The sequence below is a fragment of the Squalius cephalus genome (genome assembly GCF_949319135.1).
Source record: "Squalius cephalus genome assembly, chromosome: 17".
Lineage (NCBI taxonomy): Eukaryota > Metazoa > Chordata > Actinopteri > Cypriniformes > Leuciscidae > Squalius > Squalius cephalus.
In genome coordinates, this window is record NC_137138.1 from 4,533,449 (window position 1) to 4,559,665 (window position 26,217).

At 35.9% G+C, this 26,217-nt stretch overlaps 2 protein-coding genes across 7 annotated transcripts in view; both read right to left on the reverse strand.

Moving 5' to 3' along the window:
• LOC307144903 (uncharacterized protein) overlaps positions 1–9,069 on the reverse strand; it is a 258,364-nt gene extending 249,295 nt beyond the window's left edge. For 2 of the 6 annotated variants that reach the window (XM_079847626.1, XM_079847625.1), the window contains exons 1-3: positions 5,586–5,672; positions 2,112–2,225; positions 1,885–2,013 (exon numbers count right to left, since the gene is read on the reverse strand). In XM_079847626.1, the coding sequence (XP_079703752.1) occupies positions 1,885–2,013; positions 2,112–2,169 (187 nt within the window). In that variant the 5' untranslated portion in view covers positions 2,170–2,225; positions 5,586–5,672. Of the gene's footprint in view, positions 1–1,884; positions 2,014–2,111; positions 2,226–5,585; positions 5,690–8,373; positions 8,494–8,560; positions 8,642–8,980 lie in introns of those variants that run through there. The other 4 variants (XM_079847624.1, XM_079847623.1, XM_079847622.1 and 1 more) reach the window with 4 other exon arrangements.
• A 4,462-nt stretch (positions 9,070–13,531) lies between these two features.
• LOC307144927 (uncharacterized protein) lies at positions 13,532–24,523 on the reverse strand. The gene is made up of 4 exons (XM_079847664.1): positions 24,478–24,523; positions 19,978–20,191; positions 19,587–19,655; positions 13,532–14,006 (listed from the first exon to the last, which is right to left on the reverse strand). Exons 1-4 carry the CDS (start codon positions 24,490–24,492, stop codon positions 13,954–13,956), a joined length of 351 nt encoding a protein of 116 aa, XP_079703790.1. The 5' UTR covers positions 24,493–24,523; the 3' UTR covers positions 13,532–13,953.
• Between the last annotated feature and the right edge of the window lie 1,694 nt (positions 24,524–26,217).

Here is a 26,217-nt window from a genome sequence, read left to right on the forward strand (position 1 = left end):
AAAATGATCTGAAAATCATCCTGCCTAATCATTCACATAAAACAATACATTGATTTAAATTTTGTAAGACACTTTTTGTTTGGAAACGCAATATGTGTGGGGGCGTGAATAATCATGAATAATGCTGTGATTAACACCTGAGAAGACAATGACTTGCATAATGAGCCTTTCATTCAGGTGTGTCACTGAGAGGGCACCACAAGAAAGAATATATATATTGTCTACATAATTACTTCAAAGTTGGAGTTGGAATCATCTTGAAAAAAAAAAAATCTTTTTCCACAAATTTATGCATGCAAATTGTATAATATCCAAGGTAAACAATTCTAGTAATTGTGCAGTTAATTCTCATACTGTATTTTCAGAAAGTTTTGGTATATGTATCCTCTCCCCAAATTTGTCACTAATAAAACACAATAAAAATAATTTAATGAGAAGGCTTATATTAACCGATTTAGATTTTGTTTTGTTTAGATTCACCTTGTTAATATATTTTTTGCTATTTTATTAAAAAGGTTACAATTACAACAACAATTACAATTTTAACAATATTTTAAGTGTAATCTTTCTTTGTAAAAAGTATACATTTTGTCATACGTATTTCAAAGTTAAGGATTCATTAGTTTGAATATTGGATCAAACACTATAATAACATCTTAGTTTGATAATTCAATATATCTACTTTATTTTTTACAAACATCCCAAACTATATATTTATCATATGAGCAGAAATTGGCGAACAAAAGCTTATTTGATGTGGCAGTAGTCTTTTTTACAGTAAAAACTTTATAATCTATCCAAAACTAATCAACGAAATCTTGTATAAACATTCATATTTCGTCTGTAACAAATCGTTTTTATGATATATTAGCATATAAATGTTAATTTGCAGTTTAATACGTTGCTTATACAAATTTTATTTCAACATATTTCAGTCGATTTTTACTCATCTCAGTATAGCAATATAGCTTGGTAAAAGCTAAACTAATAGATGTGTTCATGTAAAAATAACATGTTTACTAATGTAAGTGCGAGTGTGAATGAACAGCACAGATGCACGCTGTTGTTTACTATATCTGTCATTCACACACAGACACGCGATTCATATTTAAAAAGTCTTTTTGCGGTTTACAGACACTATTCCATATCGCGATTAGAACAAAGCACTTAAGAATAAAGAACTTACTATTTACAGTCCTCAGCTGGATCCGTTGCTCCTCGAAGTGAAACTAAACCAGCACTTCTGAGGAAAATTTCCCAGGATTATTATTACGATAGTATTATTCCTCACAGCGTAGCAAGACGACGTAAAGTACAGAAATCTGATTAAACTTGATGTGTTTTATCGAGTTGTTGTGGGCGTTGACAGGTTTGCATGGATTGCCTCAGATCATTTGCGTTTGAATAGCGCGCACTCTCCGTAGGCGTGTTCACATTAGCAGATAATGAGCTGAAATGAGAACGACTGACATCTCTCTCTTTTCATACAGATTACATAAACAGAGAATGTTTTTTTTTTATATAAATTAATTCATTTAAAAGAAGAGAATTCAAGCTTTATAAAGAAATGTGACTGAGTATTTACGGAGTTACAGTTCATTTTCGGACGCGTTTCAGATTGGACTTCACTGACAGAGAGACGGCAGAACTCGCATTTTATTGTTTATTGTTCTTTATTTGGCAAAAAACACAACATTTTATTTTTATTGTGAGTATACACACAAAAAAAGACACTTAACTGGATTGAATGATGTACAATCAACAGAGTATTTTGAGTCTGTTTTGCACTGATAAGAAAAAAAGCGAGCTCGTCGCACCGGCGCAACAGCTGTCACCAGAGGGTCAATAGCCGTTATTAATGAAGTATCAAGAATGGATACCAACCTATTTGTTCCTCTGTATCGTCACATTTTATGCTGCAGGGTTCTTCCTTAAACTCCATCTTTTGAGTGTTTTGTTGAGGTTTCTGAAACTGATGGAGTTTCTCCACCACTTCACGTTGTTCCATCAGACCTAAAAACGAGCATATTACATTAGACAATTCAAGACTGAAATAAAGTAATCCGTAGTTTAATAGCAGTTATAATGAAGTATCAAGAATGAACACCAACCTATTTGTTCCTCTATATCTTCATCTTTTATTCTGCAGGGTTCTTCCTTAAACTCCATCTTTACAATAGTATGTCAGTAGTTTCTCCTGGAGTAATTCCTCCTGCTTGCTTCTCCTGTGGGAAGATGGGAATATTCCCCAGTTTTTTAACGTCAACAGCTGTGTGTTCATTTAACAGATGCTTAACATTTTTGCATATTAGACTAGCCATAAGCTTTGTTTACACTTTCGCCTGATACAGCTGACAGAAAACATACAGTTAAACTATAGTGTAGTGTGTCATTCCTGGGATTCCTTTTGTGCCTTTTGTGTCCTTCGTATAGATCATGATCTTACTGCCTTAAAATGTTGAACAATATCAATTTTAAAGCTGTCTTAGAGGCCATTCACATCACATGTTTTGTGCGCTCAAACAGCCACGTCGCGCAACACGCTTGTTTTTTCTACACCGCGGAGAGATGAAAAAATCAGAATCAGAATACCTGCAGTAACTGCGGTATTTTAATCAGAGGTCATCGCAGGTCATGTGACAAGGACTGAGCTTAGCCCTTTCCGTAACACTGAAAGCTCAGCCAAGATGGACGAACAGATGATCATAGGCCTGTGTATCCCAATTTCATGATTAATACAACACTTACAATACATGATTTTTGGGGGTATATCTGTAATGATTCTCTCTAATGTATATATTTTCTTCAATTACTACATTTATTTTAACAATTATAATAAAGATTTTTTGCATGTCCCTCAATTTATTGTCCACACTGTTATTTTTGATTACTTTCCCTTTAAATGAAAGTTGGAAAATTTTAATTAAAAGACATATCATAAAGCAGTCATCACTTTTTTGGAGGAAAAACAAACTGCGTTATTTTAATTGTCTATTTTTCCAATGTTAATGTGGTAAACTTTAGTATGTCCACCATGTTAAGGGAAAAAATGAAAAAAGTTAGTAGAAAGGTTCAATTTTAAAAATTCCAGTTTTAACCCTTTCCCGCATTGAGGTCACTACAGTGGACAGCTATTCAAAAAGCATTTTCTTGCATGGGTTTTGATCGCATAGTTATACATCAACCTCTACAGTGGACCCTAGTGCATCATCCTATGCATTGCCATCAAGTGGAAAGTCATTGCATGAAGAATTTTATTTTCCTTCAAACCAAGATGGCTGATGGCCAGTCAGAAATGCCAAGTTGCTCCGGAATATCCATCCATTCCTTCTATCCTATGCACGTTACTTGTAATGCATTACTTTACTCGTAACATCAAAAAGTAATCTGATTATATAACACGTTAGCCTACTTGTAACTAGGGATGGGCATTTTTCAAAAATATTGCATTCGAATATTCGGGCTCATAAAATTCGAATATTCGAATATTTGTTTATTTAAATGACATTTAACGAAAAAGATGTTATTTTTTAAGTTTTTTTTTTTTTTTTTTTTTCACCATTTCTGAAGAAGCTTACGATTAGGCAATATATACAACAAGTTTACAATATATGTTAAAGATTTCTTTTAATTGAAAACATTAAACAGTAGCCTATGTGTAAAAAAAAAATATATAAAGAACAAAAGGATATAAGCTCAAGTAGCGCGAACGGAAAAAACGCCTAATATAGCCTAGCAGATTGCGCCAGTAACAGTTATCGTACAGAACGTACACATACACTCGAGTCATACACGGCTTCATAAATTCGATAAAATTCTAATAGTATTTTATTTTTCGAATAATAATTACAGATCGAATATTCGAAAATTCGAATATTCGTGCACATCCCTACTTGTAACGGATTACTTTACTCGTAACATCAAAAAGTAATCTGATTATGTAACACATTACTTGTGACGGATTGTAACTTTACTCGTAACATCAAAAAGTCATTCCGATTACATAATGCATTACTTGTAATGCATTACTTTAATAATTATAATAATAATTTTGTTCAGTTAGAGAACAGACACAACAATTAAAAACTGAACGTGTTGGCTCAATTCAGCGTGAGCTGAACGAGAGTCACAGCAGTGATCTGCAGCAGGAGTCAGATTTCACCTCACTTCGCCTCACTCTTGACTGACAAGATTTGTTGTGTTTTTCATTAATAATAATAATAATAATGAAGCCACCAAGGAATTGCCGCTCCCGAATTGGCGCTAATTTTAAAGCGAAAGTAAAATGATCAATGCCTGTGCAACAGTGAGCATTTTACTTTCACTTTCAAATTAACTCAAGTGAAGCATGTTACTTGTATGCATTACTTTACTCCTTACATCAAAAAGTAATTTTAATTGAGTTATGCATGTTATTTGTAATGCTTTTCCCCAAACACTGCTCATCTGAACATCTGAAAATCTATTTGAAAAATGTGTAAAAAAAAAAAAATCAATCATGCCTTAAGAGCAATAAAAACACATAGAAAAAATATTTTTAATTCATGCATGAAAGGGTTAAAGCAACTCATGCAACTCTTTATTTGATAAGCCTTCTGCGGCATGTTAGCTTATTTTTGCTAAGACATGGTGCAGTGGCTGATTTTAGGTTTGTAAAAAAAAACTTGCATCACAATAGGCTAAGTGTATTGTGATTGCCAAACCATTTGGTAACTAAACATAATTTTATTAAGTTAAGTGAAAATGTTGCAAATGTTTACATGGTACAATGGTAGGCTACTGTTTTTATTATGCTTGACACAAATTTCACGACTTCAATTACATTCTTGTGATTTGATTCCGATCTTGATTCAATATCGATTAATTTGGATAAATATTAAGGTACAGTAGATGTAAATTTTTCTCAAGAAAAAAAAAATTGTTATTATTAAACGTTAAAAATATAACCTCAAATTTTTTCAACAAAAATGCGGATTTTTTAAATTATAATAACAACGTTAATATATTTTAATGATATAGCCTAAGTAAAACTATAATAAATATGTAATACAGTGCACATATTTAGCAAAATACTCCTCTCTATAGCTAATTTTATGTGCTCTGGTGACGGTCATAAAATGGCTTTCCTGGACAGTTAAATGTAACGTTATGTGACATTGTTCTCGTTTTATTTACCTCTTTCCGAGGTTGAAAAACACTGATTAATCAATATTATGTATGAGGCACATTTCGGTAAGTTTGTACTGTATCCTTCAACATAACTACTGTTGATTCATGTTTATTTTCTATTAACTAGTAGTAAAGAGTAAGAGATAATCGGTTCACGTGCTGCTTGAACTGAGGCGTTACATTGAAACCAAACCGGTATTTATTGTTTTAATTTAGTAATAAAATTGACAGAATCGGAGAGCTGAGACTTGTTTCAACGGCCCAGCCGGCGTTTTCCACGCACTTTTAACAGCGACATGTTGTTAACAGCCAGAAAAGCTCCGTTTCTCCCATCATCACCATCTCTCTCCAAACTACGGCACACATACGGAAATTATAAATGAGTATGAACTGTTACAACATAAAAACTAACTCACGTTAGACTCCAGCTGAAAATTTCACCAAGATGTTTTACTTGTGGCTGAGGGAACACTATTCGTCTTCATACTGTTGGATTCTTCTTCTTGTATGGTTTAATGGCGGTTGACAAGCCAACTTATGGTGTATTACCGCCATCAACTGGACTGGAGTGTGAAGCATCTCATAACAAAAACATAACAAGGGAATTTAATTTAATTTAAATAACACATTTGATTTGCTGCTCCTCTGTTACCGCTATGGTCCAGGTGCACATGAGACCCATAGCACTTTTAAATTTAACTCAACTTACTCATAGTCATCGCCCCGTTACAATAAACTCACATCACATACACACGCATTCATATACATTAAAATATGTTTACCAGTTAGTAGATTGGTTGTGTGATATTAAGTATAGGTCTCTGCAGGACAGTAATGAGTTACCAGATCTGTGGGAGAGGCCATAAACCGAGGGGCGTTTTCGACTGCGCTAATTGATTTGCCCATGTCACAGTTTGGGTAGGGGTGTCACACGGCTGAAGGGCATCATTTTCATTGCATGATTATAAACACCCACCAGTTTTAAAACACTAAAACACACTTTTGTTCCGCAGAGACCGGTAGCAAGGGCTATTTATCAGCATATCTCCACAATAATGGCGCCACCGGAGCGTTGCATTAATGTTAATTTATGTCTTAAAAGAATATTACGTGATGTTGGTATGCATTTTATGGGTTTATTTATGTTTGATGTTGATTATGGGTGCGAGTTTTTGTAGTACTTGAGCATTGTGAAATGTAATGCCCCTGGTTTTTGTAAATGGTTGACAATAGGGGATGTATTAAAGAGTGTTTGAATATTCATTCACGGTCTATCGGTAGGCCAATGCAATTCAAACTGTTATTTTCCCTCTGTGAGTATTGTGGATACGTGTTAACATTTTATTATTATTTTTTACTTTTAAATATGGTTTTCTGAGTACACACATCTGAAGCACGAGCACAGAAAGCTGGATGTCAGACGTGAGTATTAAACTAAGCTCTTTTTCAGGACTTATTGCAGTTAAAATGTCAAATACACACAAGGTTATGTCAAAAACATGCAAAGCAAAGTTCTCATAAACAGTCAGTTATGTCTGTGTAAACAGCAGGGAAAGAAATCACATGAGTATATTCTCTGTGTAGTAAAGTGAAAGCAGAGTAATATACAGTACCTACTGCAATATCTGCTGTTAATATGAATCAAACAACAAAAGAAAAACAGAAAATCACTCACTGCTTTTGATTGAAAAAAAAAATTAATAGCTTTAATAAGAATACATTTCTTACTTGAATCCTGCTGTTACATGCTCTGGCAAGGAGAAAAACATGGAGGACAGTGTTCAGCTCACTGAGGGAAGGGTCTATGGTAAATAGACCCTATAATAATGCAATGTGGCATCACAACAGCTAGAATCTGCAAATGGCTTGTACTGAAACACTGCTTATGATTTATGGGGATTAAAAAAAGGAGTGGGTGGATTTTTACCATTATAGGGTGGTTGTGTACACACACTGCTGACACACATTTATGTTCAAACACCATGTAAAAGTGAATTTTGCATAACAGGTCCCCTTTAAATGAAGCCAAATCTGAATATCAAATCATTTTCTTTAAAGTGATGGATCTGAATGTGAACTTTGCTCACTTACACAACTTTGGGCAATGCTTTTTCATATGAGTTCGTTGACCAGATAATTGGCTGAAACTCTTCCCACATAAAGAGCACTGGTGCGGTTTCTCTCCAGTATGAATTCTCTCATGATCTTTCAAGGATGATAAATGAGCGAAACTCTGTCCACAGTGTGAACACTTGTACGGTTTCTCTCCAGTATGAATTCTCTGGTGTGATTTTAAGTCACCGGATCTAGTGAAGTTTTTCCCACAGTCCAAGCACACATAAGGTCTCACACCAGTATGAATACTCTGGTGAATTTTTAAATATTGGAGTTGTGAAAAACTCTTTCCACAATCAGAACACAGGTGAGGCTCCACATCTGCATGAATTTTCATGTGTCTTTTCAGTTCCGCTTTCAAAATAAATTTCTTTTCACACTGATCACAGCAGAATGTTTTTTTTCCTGAGTGAAAGAGCAGATGAGTTTTGAGACTACTTTCCCATGAGAAGCTCTTTCCACACTGATGGCACGTGAAGGGTTTCTCTCCGGTGTGGATTCTCATGTGCATATTCAAGCTTGATTTAGTTGTGAAGCTCTTTCCACACTGATGGCATGTGAAGGGTTTCTCTCCAGTGTGGATTCTCATGTGTTTCTTTAAGCTTGATTTAGTTTCGAAGCTCTTTCCACACTGAGAGCAGATGCAAGAACATTTCTCTCCTCCTCTTTGAGTGTTTTGTTGAGGTTTCTGAAACTGATGGAGTTTCTCCTCCAATTCACTTTGTTCCATCAGACCTAAAACGAACATATTACATTTCAAGATTAAAATAAAAGTAAGTAACAGTAAAGTAAAAGTAACAGGTGCATTTTCCCTAACTCATCTTAAAATTACACAAACTTTAAGATATTATATGAGCTGTAAAATAACATTAACTAGGAACAGGTATGAAAATACAAGATGAGTTTGGGAAAACGCATATCTACAATACAACGTTGTGCCAATAAATCCATTTTCCCAAACTCATCTTGTATTTTCACATCTGTTCCTAGTTAATATTATTTTACAGCTAATATAATTGTGTAAATGAGGGTTTATAGTCTTAATGTTCTTCAGTAGTTGTTAATAAATAAACAAGAATGGACACGGACCTATTTGTTCCTCTGTATCTTCATCTTTTATTCTGCAGGGTTCTTCCTCAAAATCCATCTTTACAATAGTATGTCAGTAGTTCCTCCTGGAGTAATTCCTCCTGCTTGCTTCTTCTTCTCCTGTGGGAAGACATGCATGTTCAACAGTATTTTAATAGGTCAATAGCTGTGTGATGCTTAGGCTAACCTTTTTAGCATATTAGCCTAGCCGTAAGCCTTGTTTACACTTTCCCCTGAAACAGCATCGTTTAAACTGTAGTGACTCTCCGCTCTCTAGTGATGAGAACACAAATCCTAGCTACATATGCTTCATATTTAAGATATTAAATGATTTGTAGATTATATAGATAACGGTTTCATGAAAACATTTGCGATTGGTTTGTAAACGGTATTCGGGCTGTTCTTGATGCAGTTACACCGTTCTGACCGGCAGGTGTCGCCAGCGTTCGGCGCTTCCAAAGAGTGAATCATTCAAAAAGAGTAAACTCACTTCGAGTTTATTCGGTGTACAAAACCTCCGTTTCTCCCATCACCAACTTCTCTCCAGGCTGCAGCGCACAACAGTTTATTATAAATGAGTATGAATTGTTACAACATAAAAACTCACTTTATAGACGCCAGCTGAAGATTTCACCAAGATGTTTTACTTGTGGTCAAAGAGCCAATATAAGTTCTTTGTTGTGGCTGAGGAAACACCATTCGTCTTCCTCTATTGTGGGATTAATGGCGGGTTGTGAACTAACCACACAGTCTGCCATCTACTGTGCTGGAGTGAGGAGAGAATTCAGTCTATATAAGGCTGAGTTCCTTTATTCCACTTTCTAACATTATTATAGCGCTAAAATCAGCAACAATTCTCTCCTCATTTCCCCCATTTACATTCAGTTGTTGTACTGAGCGTTTCTCACACCTTCATCACTCTGTGATCTTCATCACCCCTCGGAAAGGTTGCACACCCTCCACCATCCCTTTTATCCTTCCTCATGAACATGTAGTCTAAATTTAAAGTCTAAAATCAATTACTTACAGTTGTTATTGTATGTACATTTGTACTACGCTTTTGACTTTTTACAATAAAACTGAGCATGCCCATCAAAAAAAACATTTATTGTAGGCTATTTAAACAAAACAAAAAAAAATTATTGGAAAGATATGTTTAAAATATATGAGTCACACAGACTGTCAACATACTCTCAACAGGTAAATGATTTCTTTCTTAAAATGTCTATAAATTATAACTTTAAAAATTGTAACTGGTTTCCTACCAATCATGTCTTTTTCTCTTTTTAGTTCAAGTGTGAGTATCTCTGTTCAGTTAATAGTCCAGTCATTTTATGAAAAAAGGTTGAACAAATTGCAACAGAAGCAAACTCAACTGATTTTGTATCCTCAATATGTCCTGATTAAGGAAAAAAAGCCAGAAGAATCCCATTAGGGGAAAGTTTCGAAAAGACCCAAATATAGCCTATTCATACGCCTATTCATTCTTTTTCTCACATGAATTGGGTAAAAAATTTAACCTTTAGATATCTCCATGGAAATTACTGAGTTGATTACTTACATCAAGACAAACAAAAAATGTATTACAAGTTTTTTTAAATGGTTTGTTAACATGGACAAACGGTGCATAATCTAATTACGTATGTGCTAATTTGCATAAATGTCACGATCCACACAAGAACAGAGGTAATTTAGATCCAAATGCAATATGTGTTTATTAAGGGAAAACCGTTACATCAATATCCAGTCCATGCAGAGGTCAAAATCCAAAGAAGCAATCCAAAAGAACAAAACAAGCCACAGACAAGAACCGACTAAGGAAATGGTGTGATACATACAAGAACTCAGTGACAAACACTGACACAAACAGGATATATATACACAGACACTAACAAGGTGAGGGGAAACAGCTGAGTGCAATGATGACGGGGAACACCTGAGTGCAATGATCGTGATAGCCAGACAGGATGATGGGAAACGTAGTTCATGATGTAAGTGACACCGGGGAAGGAGGACATCTACTGGACACCCGGGGAACACAAACCCAACACTGTGACAAAATACCACAGCAGATCTAAACATTGGGTATGGCCAGGTGAAAATGTCTTGTTGAATCTTGTTGACACATAACAGTAAAATACTTAATATTAAGGTCTGAATGAACCCATTATGGCTACCCATGAGCATTAATACATAGAGGCAGGATTAAGTATTTTAGAAACCAGCCTTTATTAATTATTATTGCAGAGATGGGGTTTGGGGCTGGGTCTGTGGGACTGTTTCTGGGAATTCACTTTTTATTTTGCCTACCTTTTGTCTTCTGCATTCTCCTTGTCTCCTGTTCTTCCCTCAGACTCGTCCCCCAGAAACAGTCCCACAAACCCCGCCCAAAACCCCATCTCTTAAAAATTAATAAAGGCTGGTTTCTAAAGTACTTATTCCTGCCTCTATGTATTAATGCTCATGGGTATCCTAAATGGGTTCCATTCATACCTTAACATCAAGTATTTTACTGTTCTGTGTCAACAAGATTCAACAAGACATTTTCACCTGGCTAGACAATGTTTAGATCTGCTGTGGTATTTATGCAAATTAGCACATACGTAATAAGATTATGCACCGTTTGTCCATGTTAACGAACCATTTAAAAAAAACTTGTAATGCATTTTTTGTTTGTCTTGATGTAAGTAATCAACTCAGTAATTTTCATGGTGATATATAAAGGTTAAAAATTTTACCCTATTCACGTAAGAAAAAGAATGAATAGGCGTATGAATAGGCTATATTTGGGTCTTTTTCTAATCTTTCCCCTAATGGGATTCTTCTGGGCTTTTTTTTCCTTACTCAGGACATATTGAGGATACAAAATCAGTTGAGTTTGCTTCTGTTGCAATTTGTTCAAGGTTGACCCCCATTTTGGCTTAAAATGACTGGACTATAAGGATAATCTTCTCTTCTCCACATTGCAAGTAACAGAGATATGGAATTTATGGTCCATATTGTTAGATTTTTTTTACATTATTACTTTATCCCTAAACATACCTAGTCCCAAAAGAAACATTAAAGCTATCCCGCCATGACTTTATACCACTTACAGTATTCTTTTTAACAGATGCTGTTACGTATCATAACCTCATCATCTGCAGAGAGAAACTGCCACTCAGAATACACACATAATGAAGGACATAAAGACATCACAGGGGATCGTGAAGATATTCCACTGGAACTTGGTCTTCATTGCATCTACAGTGCTATGCATAAGTGAATACACCCATGCTAAAGTTGACTAAAAAGAGGAATAAAAAATCATATTTTGGAAATTGAACTTAATGCCTTCATTTAAAAAATTTGGAAAAATCCAACCTTTAAGGACACCAATTTTCTTTGTGAATGAATAATGTATCGTAAATAAATAAATGTTCTTCCTTAAAATACATGGTGCATAAGTGAGTACACCCCTATGTTAAATTCCCATAGAGGCAGGCAGATTTTTATTTTTAAGTATTTTTGAGTATTTTTTTTTAGGATACTATGCATCCTGATAAAGTTCCCTTGGCCTTTGGAATTAAAATAGCCCCACATCATCACATAGCCTTCACCATACCTAGAGATTGGCATGGTTTTATTTCAGTTAGCCTAAAAGCTAGATTGATTTGCATTGAGAGATGATCTTATGGAAAGTACTCCATGCCAATCTCTTGGTATGGCTATGTGATGATGTGGGGCTATTTTAATTCCAAAGGCCAAGGGAACTTTATCAGGATGCATAGTATCCTAAAAAAAAAATTTTTTAAATACTTAAAAATAAAAATCTGCCTGCCTCTATGGGAATTTAACATAGGGGTGTACTCACTTATGCACCCTGTATTTTAAGGAAGAACATTTATTTATTTACGATGCATTATTCATTCACAAAGAAAATTGGTGTCCTTAAAGGTTGGATTTTTCCTAATTTTTTAAATTAAGGCATTAAGTTCAATTTCCAAAATATGATTTTTTATTCCTCTTTTTAGTCAACTTTAGCATGGGTGTATTCACTTATGCATTGCACTCTATATCATGTTCTATATCAATTGTTATCAGCTAATCTCTGTTGTTAGAGCACTGTCATTTTTGCTACAATCTGCCATTGTCAATCAAAAATAAATGTACCTAATTGACACAGCAAGCTTTTTTTTCTTTTTTTTTCTTTTTTTTTTTAATATCTAAAACCCAAATGGTTACAAGATACAATAAGACCAGGCAGATAGAGGACTAAAAAACAATATTAAAAAATAATATATAAAAAAATAATATTAGTAATAGTTGTATTATTAATATGAAGAAGATACTAATATACTAATATTAATGAAAATAAACATTGCTGAAAAGGTTATTTATAACACCATTAAGGTCCTACAGCACTTTCAAAGCATGGTTCTTTATGGAACCTTAGAAAAAGGGTTCTATTTAGCACAAAAAAGGGTTCTGTTCTGTTGTTACAAGCCGAAGAACCCTCATTCGGAACTGTGTAGAACCAAGAGTTTTCTTAAGAGTGAGGTGTAGGTGATGTCATAGATGTTTGGCTGTTGTCCAGTTGAGCGCTGGCAGCAATTCATGCTTCATGCTTGCCGAACTGGTGCATGCTTCCTTCATGATCTGGTATGGATGCAGGCTACAGTCAGTAGTCAGTGTTTAGCTACACACATAACATTGAGTGGAACATCTTGGACTGAAGCTGACAGAATTATATTATAATAAGTCATCAGTTGTTCAATCAATATATTGTAGGCTTATATATTCAATAATGCACTTAACATTAAAGGATTAGTTCACTTCAGAATTAAAATTTCCTGATAATTTACTCACTCCCATGTCATCCAAGATATTTATGTCTTTCTTTCTTCTGGTTAAAAAGTATATAAATGTTTAATTTTTTTTAGAAAATGACCAATTGTTTGGCTAGATAAGACCCTTATTCCCCGGCTGGGATTGTGTAGAGCCCTTTGAAACTGCAATTTGGACCTTCAACCCGTTGGTTCCCATTGAAGTCACTATATGGAGAAAAATCCTGGAATGTTTTCCTCAAAACCTTTCATTTCTTTTCTACTGAAGAAAGAAAGATTTGAGTATCTTAGATGACGTGGGGGTGAGTAAATTATCAAGAAATTTTAATTCTGAAGTGAACTAATCCTTTAAGCTAATCAATAATTTTTTCTAGCCAGTTAACAAGCTACAGTATTGGAAATAGATACCTTACCTAATGTTATTGTAACATTGATGTGAAGTGAATTAAGTGATGATGTTACGATCTCAGGAAGGAAGGACCCAAAAGCAGAAGAATAATTAAACACAATTTACTGAAGCATAATAATGAAGACAGTACATAAATCAGGCAGTGTCCAGGGAAATCAAATCCGGATCGTGAGACGAGAATCAATGTCAGGATGGTCAGACGAAGGGCAAACATGAACTAACAAGTTAATCCTAACTCGCAATTGGAAACAGGCAGGTGTTCACAGCAACAAAGCAATGCAGAGAGAGAGGGAATCGGTAAACCTGGGAAATCCAAACTCCAGCACCAGTAATAGTAAAAACTGGTCAACAGCAACAGAGAGCAAGAAGTCCTGGCGAGGAACGGGGAATCCCACAACCTGGGAAGAGAAAAAACATGTCAGATATCAGAAAACTAGACAAGAAAAAAAACAGGCAGGTGAACAGCAAAAAGCACAGAACACACTGACAGAGAACAAAGAGGAAGGAAGCGTAGATATGGCATAGAAATCAAGCAATAATGGGAGACAGGTGAGCACAAACAAGCGGACGCGCTGAAACACAAACTGAAACTGTGTTTCCCGAAAGCATTGTTAAGCTTTTTATTTTTTATAAATACAATAGAAGAGAAAGTGTTAGTATTACTGGATCAAGTGCTGCCGAAAAAGATGCGTCTTCAGCCGTTTCTTTGAAAATGAGCTATGGACTCAGCAGCTCAGGGGTGTGTTTCCCGAAAGCATCGTTAGCCAACTATGGTTGCAAGCTCCGTCATTATCAGCAGGCTAAATACACATTAATCGTGCAGATATTAACATAAATAAATACATAATCTCTGTATTACATACATAATACATTACATACATAGTCTCCAATGCCATCTCTCTCATGTTCGTCCATCCCCGGGATGCTGCTGTTCTTCTTCTCGCGCCCCCCCCCCCCCCCCCTTTAATGAAATTAGCTGCAGGGCGGGATTTCTGCTTAACTGGTTTGCGCCCAGTGGGATTTTTTACATTTTTATAGAAAGATTAAAAATACGGGAGAAATATGGGAAAATATTTAAACGGGATGATAGCGGGATAGCAAGTTAAAATACAGAAGAATCCCGGGAAAAACGGGAGGGTTGACATGTAAAGGGGTGATGAACTGAGAAATCTCATTTTCCTTGAGCTTTTGACATATAAGATGTCGTCATATAGGAACATCCTGTAAGTTTCAGAACTGAAAACTTCCTTGTTAGTCCAATAAAAGCTTTTACTGACACCAGGCACAGCGAACCACAGGTTTTTCAAAGTGGGGATCTATGACTAGCCTGGTAATACCAGACTCTGCTACTTCTCTTTGCTTCGTAGACAGAGTCTGGAATGGCATAACAGAGAAGTGTTTTCTCTCTTGCTAGGGGGCGCTTGTCTGAAGTTTAAAATCATTGGTTACCCGTAAGCCAATCACATAACGTTTGGTTATGGCGTGTGTTATGCGCATGCTCGGCCGCATTTAACTTTCACTGTAAACACATGTATGATGCGAAAACAAAACCATCGAGCGAAATACCGGAGTGAACATGGCTGTGAACGACTTTTGCAGGTTAAGTTAAGTAAATCTACGCATCCACGGTACAATCAGCGTGTACGTCACGGCTCTCAGCCCGCCCTCTGTTCGTTGATTGGCCCGGCTGTTTCCAGACCGGTGGCAAACAGAAAGCTCTGAAGCTGTCTCAGACTAAGTACAGAAGCGAAATGAAATTGAGCGGAAGTACGAAGTCTGACGTAGTCAGGCTAATCTATGACCTCAAAGGGCATCAAACCCCGTCTCCGCAGATCATCACCTACTTCAGCACTGCCTGTTTAGCCCCGCCCACCGATTCACGCATTACATGAAACTCATTATAATATGCAAAACTGTTATCCAATCATAGCAGTGGGCGTTTACCTCCAAGTCTTCAATGCGGCACGCCCATAAAACCGAGCGTTTCAGGAGCTAGGCTCAAAACCAGGGTAGAAAATAGCCTATTATTTATTCATTTTGATGTTTTTGAATGTAAAAACCAAACGAATGTCATAAGTTGACCTCAGACAACAATTTTTTTTTTTTTTTTTAAAAGCCAGTTCATGACCCCTTTAATAAATCCTTATCTTGAGCAAAATAGGCTAGCTGACATTCAGTAGGCTACAATCTATATATTTTATTTGGAATATATACAAATGTCATTTACGTCTTTAAGTTTGTCAAGAGATTTAAAGCACCGTTTTTGAAGACTGCGCATGTGTGAACGTGCTCGAGTACATAAGAACGAGCTTACGATTGAATCTGGAAATAGAGCAAAATAACTGAGAAAAATGAGAATCAGTCCACAGATGCCATGTCTATAATTTATAGCAAAACATCTAGCCTTAATTTAATCTCAAACAGATTCATTAAAATAACTCCACGTGCGTGACGTCATAAACCAACGTGGTTGAACGACCACTTTGCGACAATATGGTTTCGGGAAACAGTCCCCAGATAGCATGTAATCATTGAGACAATGTTGAGTCAGTGTTGATGCGTTAACACTAATTACATTGAATTAACGTTACAAAGTGATGTTTTTGCATCACTCTTGCACCCTCAGTTAATGTTGAAACTGTTGAACAAAAAATCAATAGTAATGCTACTGAATCAACATTACACTATGATGGATTCTACATCACCAATGCTGAATCAATACTGAAATTAACAAGAATAATCAATGGTAATATTGTTGAATCAACGTTACACTATGATGTTGAATCTACATCACTGCTGTTGAATCAACTCTGAAATTAACAGAAATAATCTTTGGTGATATGGTTTGATCAATGTTACAATGTGATGTTGATTCTATATGTTTTGTTGAAACACTGAAAATACACTGAAAAGGAACGTCAAACAATGTTGCCATCTGATGTACCAAGTAAATGTTGAAACAACATTAATATTTCAACTACACTTCAATGGTGCGTCAGATTCCTGACCATTTAAAAATTTGGCAAAAACCTTTTAAAATATAAATGACACCTTTCCAGCAGTTGAGTCAATTTATTTTATTCAATCAAACAATGACAAAAATATATTAAAAGATCATTCTTTAAAAAAATAAAGGGGGAGAAATAGGACAAAAGAACCCTTTGTGTTCTCTGAAATCTGAAAAAGCAAAAATGATGTTACTCAAGAACAAGTCAATCCAGTTGCCACATTCAAGAAATTCAAGAATGTTAATATACTAAACACAATATGATTCACTTTTTAAAAAAGTTGCTGAACACAAAATATTCTAACTACGATTAAAGTACTGTTAAATTCTGTTTATTTCATTTATTTTTCTAAAATCTATTAATGCTTCAATATCAAAAGAAAGCACTATGGCAGGGGTGTCCGATTTTCTCTCCAGCCCTAATTAAACACACCTGAGGCAGCTAATCAAGCTAATCAAGCTAATCAAGGTCATTAGGATCAATTAACACTTCCAGGCAGGTGTTGGAGCTAAACTCTTCATGAAGAGGAACAAACACCTATGAGTTATAGCCATTAACTATCTCTCAGTTCATTTTCTGTGAAACTACATAGCATTCAAGTAACATCTTGTAATAAAAGAGCTTAGGTTATTCCAATGAAAATTTCTTTAAAGGGATGGTTCAGCCCGAAATGAAAATTCTGTCATCATTTACACACCCTCAAGTTGTTCCAAAACCTGTATGAGTTTATTTCTTCAGTTGAAGATATTCTAAAGAATGTTGGTAACCAGAAAGTTGATGGTGGCTGTTGATTTCCATAGTAGAAAATAAATACCATGGAAGTCTATGCATGGCTACCATCAACTGTCTGGATGCCAACATTCTTCACTCTATCTTCTTTTGTGTTCAACAGAAGAAAAAAAATATCTTCTTCAGAAAAAGAAAGCAGATTCACCTTACGTAGACCTTAATCTCTTTAAATATAACAAAATAGCCATGTCAGTCACTTTCTTAATAAACACAAGATGTTTTTTGTTATTGTGTTTCAGTGGAAACAAGCTAAACTGAATGGAAATCAGTTACATTTCTCAAATTTAATACAGATTCAGGAATATAAATGATTACCTGATTAAGCAGTGACAAGTCCCAGGTCAGGTGTTTATGCTGTCGACAACAACTCGGTGTATAATCAATGTCAGCATTATCAGGAGGGTGCTTCTTTTTTTATTTTATTGTCCATCTTCATCTGCCTTCATTCCTACTAAAGGAGCAATGTGCTCTGCATGCAAGCACTGACGGATGCAAGACATGGGCTATGTTTGCAGTGTAACTTTCTTGCTCATGTTCATGTCTCCCGCACTTCAAGAAATGTGTTAAATGACGTTAAAACTTTATTCAGGAAATTCGTAATAAACTTTACTATAATGTGCATTTTTTAAGAATGTAGATGCACCATTGTTTGAAACTGTGCTTAAGGGATTAGTTCACTTTAAAATAAACTTTTGCTGATAATTCACTCACCCCCATGTCATCCAAGATGTCCATGTCTTTCTTTCTTCAGTCGAAAAGAAATTAAGGTTTTTGATGAAAACATTCCAGGATTTCCCCCCATATAATGGACTTCAATGGGCCCCAAACGGTTCAAGGTCCAAATGACAGTTTCAGTGCAGCTTCAAAGGGCTTTAAACGATACCAGACGATGAATAAGGGTCTTATCTAGCGAAACGATCGGTCATTTAAAAAATAAATAAAAAAGTTTAAGTTTTATAAGCACAAATGCTCGCCTTGCTCTGTTCTGTGATGCGCGTTCATGACGTCATGTAATACGCAATTACGTTGAAAAGGTCACGCTTGAAAAATTTCTGTCCTGAAGAAAATTTTCTTTTAGGCTTTTTAATATTAAAGCACCCAGGATACGCACACGAAATGGGCATTTTAAACGATAAACTGACACAAATACATTTGAAAATGTGTATATGGTCCTCCTTCCGCACATTTGTAAACACGTCAAACGTGACCTTTTCAACGTAATTGCGTATTACGTGACGTCACGAACGCGCATCACAGAACAGAGCAGGGCGAGCATTTGTGCTTATAAAACTCGTTTCGCTAGATAAGACCCTTATTCATCGTCTGGTATCGTTTAAAGCCCTTTGAAGCTGCACTGAAACTGTCATTTGGACCTTGAACCGTTTGGGTCCCATTGAAGTCCATTATGGGGAAATCCTGGAATGTTTTCATCAAAAACCTTCATTTCTTTTCGACTGAAGAAAGAAAGACATGGACATCTTGGATGACATGGGGGTGAGTGAATTATCAGCAAAAGTTTTTTTTTAAAGTGAACTAATCCTTTAAGTCATGTAAGTATGTCAGGTGCTTCAACAAACAAGACTTCTGTATAAGATGCACCTATGCTTTCTCTCTACTGAGAAGTGCGCATGCAAAACCAAATTGGGCGTTTACCAATCAGTGGCCAATTTCAAACTACAATAAATATTTTTCAACCATTTTTTAACAGACTTGCTAAAATCATGAAGGCCCACCCTTAAACCAATTCCCCAGTGGATTAGAGCAAATCGGGTAAAGTGGTTGAAAACACCCCACTGATTGAGAAACACCCACTAGTGTTCTGCAGAGATACATGCCTGAATGATCTTGTGCTCATAAACTACAAATCACTGTTAGTTCAATGTCACTGTCCACGCATGTGTGCTGTTGGCTTTCATCAACATTTAAATGCTGATCCAACACACTTTAAACACTGAAATGTCAATCTCAACCAAAATGATGGTTTGGATCAAAACTCAACATTGTATCAATGTTACCATGCTGTCTGGGTCGTGACTAGCTAGTTGATTTCTTCAACGATGCATCGTACTATGGTAGTTGAGCAGCGAGTTACGTCGTTGTACGGGAAATACACCCCTGATGTGCGCGAACGCACGTGAAAAACAGAAACAAAACAAGAAGAAAGCAGAAGGAAGTTCAAACCTGTGTTCTGACAGAAGAAGGAAACTGGTTCCTCTCCTTCTGCAACTTGATTATACCAGCAACCGCAATCTGTCATTAAAGAGCATCAAACAAACACTCATTGTTTGAATTGCACAATAAAATTGACATAAATATGAGTAGGGGAAATGTAAGTTTTCTTTTTTTATCCATGAAATAATGATGCAGGTCACATGCTCTACCGTCACCTCGTTTATCAGTTTCTTACAGTTTGTATGATTTTCATGCATTAAAGGACACATCTTCTGTTTTTTCTGCTTATTTTTTTAAGAATTATTTTTGGCGTTTTTGATTTTACTGAGATTTTGACTGACTTTTGCTCTCTATCATCATATGCATCAGTCAAAATGTGAATCAAAACCATAATTCTTACTGTTAGGTGCATCTGTTTCTACGCTGTTGCGTTTCAAAAGATCAGCTCCTCCAGCCTTCTTCAGTTCTTTCACTTTTAAATCCAGTTCCTTCTCCCTTTTATCCAGTTCCTTCTCCTTTTTGTCCAGTTGCTCCGCTCTTTTATCCATTTCCTTCGATCTTTTATCCAATTCCATCGCTGCTTTTTTAAGATTTTCATTCTCTCTCTCACTTGACTGCATGATGTAACATTAAGATTGTATATAAGTTTTTTTATTAGAAAATCAATGTTATATAGCTCAACATGATGAAATGTTAGAATATGATCAGTATGTTATTCTAATTCTAGGCCAGACAAGTAGTTTTTTAAGGCTTGGTTTGTAGGGAATTACAAACCTGCGCACATATATTCAAACGAGCATACCAATAGACTGAACTCGTAATACGCATGTGCACGCCATTATCGTTCTCACAGGTTTCGCGTTTAAAGTCTGTGTTGAGTTTCCTGTTAAAACGGTGTCGTGTTAGCGGCCCCCAAGTTAATAACTAATGATCATTGCGACGGAAGTGAATCAATCAAATTAACTTTAGCTGGAAAATAACTTTATTCAAGAACTGCTATAAAGCCAAAACAATCTCTGTTACTTTAAACTATCCTTGTATCTCTGTAAAGCCGCTTTGGAACAATCTACATTGTTAAAAGCGCTATATAAATGAAGATGACTTGACTTGAGTAAAGTTGAGCTTACTGCTAGTCTCATACAGGCAAACTAACACTGTCACGTTGTGGGTTTTGTTTTTCGTTTCTTGTTCTTTTCTGTCACGTGATCCCCTGTTCTAGTCATGTGATCCTGTCATGTATTCCCTTGTCTGTTGTGTCATGTTGTCATTGGTTGATTGTTTAAATGTTCACAGGTGTCCCTTGTCTATAGTCTTGTATATTTAAGCCCTCATGTTTGCCCTTTGACTATACAAATCACAACATGTAAATAGGAAAATGTTGGCGTTATTTTGTCTCTTATTGGGAGCAGTATGCTAGCTGGAGCCATTTACCTCCAGTCTTTGTGCTAAGCTAGGCTAGCGGTGGGTGCGTCAGACAGAGTTACGGCACGCACGGAGATGAGAAGGGTATGGACTTATCTAACTCTGGGGGATACGGTGAATAAGCTAAAGTCCCAAAAAGTCAGCGTGTTCCTTTTAAATGTTCACATGTGTCCCTTGTCTAGTCGTTAGTCTTGTATATTTAAACCCTCATGTTTGCCCTGTGTCTTTGTCAAGTATTGAATGTTTCTAGTTGATGTTCTTGTTTTGAGTTTCGAGTTACATGCCTGGTCATGCCTCTGTTTCATGTTTGATCATGTTTTGTTGATGATTTTGGGTTCAACTTGTCTCCAGGGTTAAATCATTTCAAACACATAGAATAACATTATAACTTTCAATGCACTCAAATGCAGTTTAGTGTGATAGTGTAGACCAGGGGTGCCCAACCCTGCTCCTGCCGATCTGTCCTGCACAGTTTATCTCCAACCCTAATTGCGGAGCAAAGAGGTAACCTAATTTTAATATTAAACTAATTCTCAGCTCTTAGATTTCGTCAATTTTATTACGAAATTCAGACAAAAATACGTTTGGCGCTTGTAAATGTGACGTGACAGATCGCTGAGCGCCTCAGTTCAAGTGCACGTGAACCGATCATCTGTTACTTTTTTATTTAAAGATGCAGTACAACTTACCGAAAGTATACATAATATCGACCAATTAGTGTTTTTCAACCACGGAAAGAGGCCAATATAACAGCAGGAGAACAATTATGTCACATAACGTTACATTTACCTCAGGAGAGCCATTTAATGACCATGTTAACTGAATAGAAAAAATAGCTAGAGAGGAGATTTTGCTGAGCACTATATTACATATTTATTATATTTTTACTTATGTCATTAAATAATTGTTATTATAACAAAAACTGCATTATATTTAATTTAATTAGTTATTTTTAACCTTTAATAATACCAGCAGATTGGGCCCTCTATGTTTACAGCATTAGGTGAGATTTTTTTTTTTTATAAAATTTTAAATAAACATGTATCCAAATGAGTCAATATTGAATCAAAATCGGAATCAAATCACAAGAATGGAATTGAAATCTTGAAATTTTTTGTCAAGCAATAATAAAAACTGTATCCTACCAGTCATTGTACAATGTAAACATTGTAACATGTTGTCACTAAACTTCATAAAATTCTACAAAATGTTTTGACAATCACAATTACATACACCCCCCCCCCCCCCCCCCCAAAAATCTCACTCCAAGCTAAACTCAAAAGTTGGCAGCCCTGTTACCACTATCTTGTTTTTTCTTATCCTCCTCTTCCTTTCTCTTCATTCTTTTCTGGCTTCCTGAAGTATAATTCCGCTTCTTGATGACTGCCGACAAAGCCCGTCTACGGAAAGCCTGTTCACTCCAACGCCCTATTAAGTCCTATTGGTTGTAGTTCCACTGGGGGCGATCGCCCATGAGTGCAAAATGAATGGGAGTCAATGGGGCTAGACGGCTAAATTTGTCTCCCTCACCCGATTGCCGTTGAGAAATCTCAGATTTGATTGTAGGTTTTGCAAGTTCAACATGGGTTATAGATCGAAAGTTGAATGAACAAGTACTTATTTCTTTTCGATTTCTTACAGGTTGAGTTGTTGTTGCCCATAACACGCTAGCATTCTGCTAATGACGTCAGCATTCTGACGTCATTGACATTTTGAAAGACTTTTTAAAGCAAATAAGTGACTCTAAAAAAATCTAACACCAAGCAATGTGTAATTTCTTTGCATCCCCTTTCGAAAACAACATTCATATTACTAGACAAAAAATGATATAGACCTCCATAGACCTCCATTCATTCTGCACTCGTCATGTGAGCGCCCTCATATGGAACAAGATTGGAACTGCAATCCCGATAACAGTGTCATTGCACTTTACTGCATTGACTATCAAAGGGGCGCTCACACAGTTTGTCGTTGCATTTTATTCTTAACCAGTCGTTGTCTTGGGGCCCCAGGCCAGCTCGGGGCCCCAAGCAATTGCTTGGTTTGCTTTCCTTGTCGCGACGGGGCCTGCCTGTAGATCTCTGGTTGTAAATCTGTTCATGTTCCTGTCTTTCCTGTTCTGAGTTTTCATGCCACATTATGTTTTTATTTCATGTTTGATCTTGTCTTTAATAAACTGCACATGGGTTCTCTATTATTTGCCTAGCGGATCCTTACACTGTTGCATAATTTATTTTTATTTTTTCTGAGCCAACGTTATTTTTTTAGAGTATATAGGCCTAGTCTTCACTCTGTAAATTAAAAACACACAAATACTTATTAAAGCTACAAGAGTTATTCAGTCTGCTTTTCTCTTTGTACTTTGTTGTATGATTAACATTAATGACACACTCTAAGAGCTAATTAGCAGCCTGTCAGTGTGTGAATACTGAATTTGAGTTCCTTTTTTGCACTTTCAATAACTCATTTTAACATCAAGCACGTCTTGCTCTTTATTACTCATTCATGCATGTTCCTTTTTTGCTCTAACGAGTCAATAATTCCTGCTAAACCAAAAGCTTCACAGATATATTTGCATTTCGTGATATAAAGGGTATAGAAAAGGTTAAATCGATTCTCACTTTATATCATCGCCACGCCTGTATCATCATCATATTTCCCAGTCCTAGAAAGCAGATTTGCAAAACACATTTGACGAGCTTGCTGACAAAACCAACAAACTATTAACAATCAAGACAGGATAATGCTTTAGTCCTTCATATTAACTGAAAGCAAATCTGAACGATGTTGAAACCTTAATCAACAAGTAGAATCAAACATGGCATCCTAATTTTATCTTATTCCAGAGAATTCCCTCAACCAATGCAAGATGAAATAGAAAGTCATCCGCCACTTACACACTGCAGTTAAATTTGTTTTTAGTGATTAATGCCGTTCTGTTCAGTAATTTACAGTAATAACTGCATTCTACAACCGAATTAACTCCCGAAAAATGCAGGTAAAATAGTTAGTTTGTTAGTGAATTTAGTTGCAGTGTGTAGGCTACTAGCCATTACTGAACCTGTGACATTACTGCTATTTTAATGTTGAGCTAACAGGACACTTTTATTTATTTATTTATTTGTTTGTTTGTTTGTCTGTGGTTTAGTCTGTTCCTCTTGCAATCATGTTTTAACTGTTCTGAAACACTCCAATTATTGTGTGAACGTGTTTTGCCTCTATGCATTTTCATTATGTCAGTTTTATTTAAATAATTTTTCAGTGATTTCTGATTTCTTTTATTTCTGACTTTTTGTTTTTACACCGATAGTGCATCTGCTAAATGAACAAATGTATATTTAAAGTACCAAATTGAAAGAAGCAGAATTAATAGGCTATATCAAAACAACAGCATTACAATGTGAAATACTTATGAAGTTCATAAGCTGCATTATGTTAGCTGTGTCAAACTTTTAAATGAAAAATATATATGACTTACATTTGCTGCCCCCATTTTCTCCTGAGGCTCGGCGATGTTTTGCGCAAAATCTGTAACAACCCCCGTTTGAAGAAAGCATAAATGTGACGTCGAGAAAAGTAAACTTTATGGATATAGGCATTTGGAGATTTTTCTATTCTGTAAAATAAAAATGAAGTGAAAGTAAGGAATGCTGTTTCTGACTCACCAGGATTCACCAAAAAATGTATGTGTGTGTTAATTGCAAACTCTCTCGGTGCAGTCAGAGGCTCTACTGAAGCAGATCTGTGCGATGATCAATGAGCGACTCGAGCTGTCACGTGATGAACGAATGACTCGAACCCACTGATCTATATAATGACTCTATAAAGATCAGTGCGCGAACCCTTTTTTACAGTAGATGCTCGACCCCGAAGACTCGGGATGAACGAACGGCTTAGATCGTGAGGTGAACTAACAGACTGCACAGCCTGAAGACCCAGATAAGCAATGAATTAATCGTTTCTGTTTCTCATAATTTGGTCTCGTCCTTGCATTGCATTTTTTTTTTTTCCTTATTCTGAATGTGTTAACATTTTCTGTGTTTGGGGAATTTGGCTATTAACCAGTTTAATGATGTTCTGCTGCAATGAACGAAATTATTTGGAATAAAAGATTCGTTCGTTTTGACGAATGAGAAACCGAGTCAGTAAAATGATCCGAACTTCCCATCATCAACTCGAGGTTCAGGAGTTCACTGTTCTTATCGCTGGTAGTGATGGATGGTCCACTGTTTGTGACGATCAGGGATGGACTGGTCATAGATCACAGTAAAAAATCCCCCTGCTCCTGATGGGCGTCCTTCCCTGAATTCGACAGAATTCTCTGTTATACACGGTATATAATATGAGAAGGTCTTTCCTGAAGCTGAACCATAACATCCTGTTCACTAACTGGGAACTGGAAATTATTGTATCATAGACTTAAAAGCTTTTCAATCAACACACCACACCACCCATATAGAAAATTACCTTGGCTTGTACTGTTTTATTTTTACTTAATTTTTTTTTTTATAGTTTTTTTTATTTTATTTTATTTCTTTAAACTTTTTTTATAAACCATTTAATAATGAGAAATGTGGTTTTGCTTGTAACTACCATGATAATACCATAGTTAAATGCTCTGTTCATTTATTTTTACAGATGTCATTATATAGGCCACTTTACTGCATCCAAACAAAGCAATGCTTTACAGACAACTGTCAATTTTCTTTCTTTCTTTCCTTACTTAGGCCTACTGACTTACTTGTATATACACAGTAAAAAGTGTTCAGTTCTCTTACCTCACTTCCACCCCTTCAGTCCCTCGTTTTAGACCAATGTGGGGTCCAATACCACCACATCTGGTCTTTCTATATAGGCTGCTTCAAACTGTTAGTTCATTATTATGAACTTGCAAACGGCTCCAACTTGCGTGTCCCAATGTAAAAACAGCCACTGTTAAGCAGTTCTCTATTATTTTGTCAGTCCACCTGTGGCGGATTCAATCACAATAGTGAAATTATTATCACTGGCAGCACATTCATTTTCATATCCTGCACGGAAACACTTAATATATTCTAAGGGGTTTTCACAAAGGTTCTATTTAACTTTAGTCACACTTTTCCCAGCTAACAGGGAACGTTCCCATAACGTTATGTTAAAGTTATGAAAATGTTAGTAAAAAACTTTCCTGAAATAATGTTTCTGGAATGTTCTTATAATGTTTATAGAGTTAAAATAC

Excerpts from the sequence above, each read along its gene's own strand:
- LOC307144927 (XM_079847664.1), bottom strand. Across the intron at positions 19,656-19,977 it reads AGAAACAGATGCACCTAACA|ATTGCGGTTGCTGGTATAAT; the intron begins GTAAGAATTATG and ends CTTTAATGACAG. Across the intron at positions 14,007-19,586 it reads CTTCTTCTGTCAGAACACAG|GTTGTGGGATTCCCCGTTCC; the intron begins GTTTGAACTTCC and ends TTCTCTTCCCAG.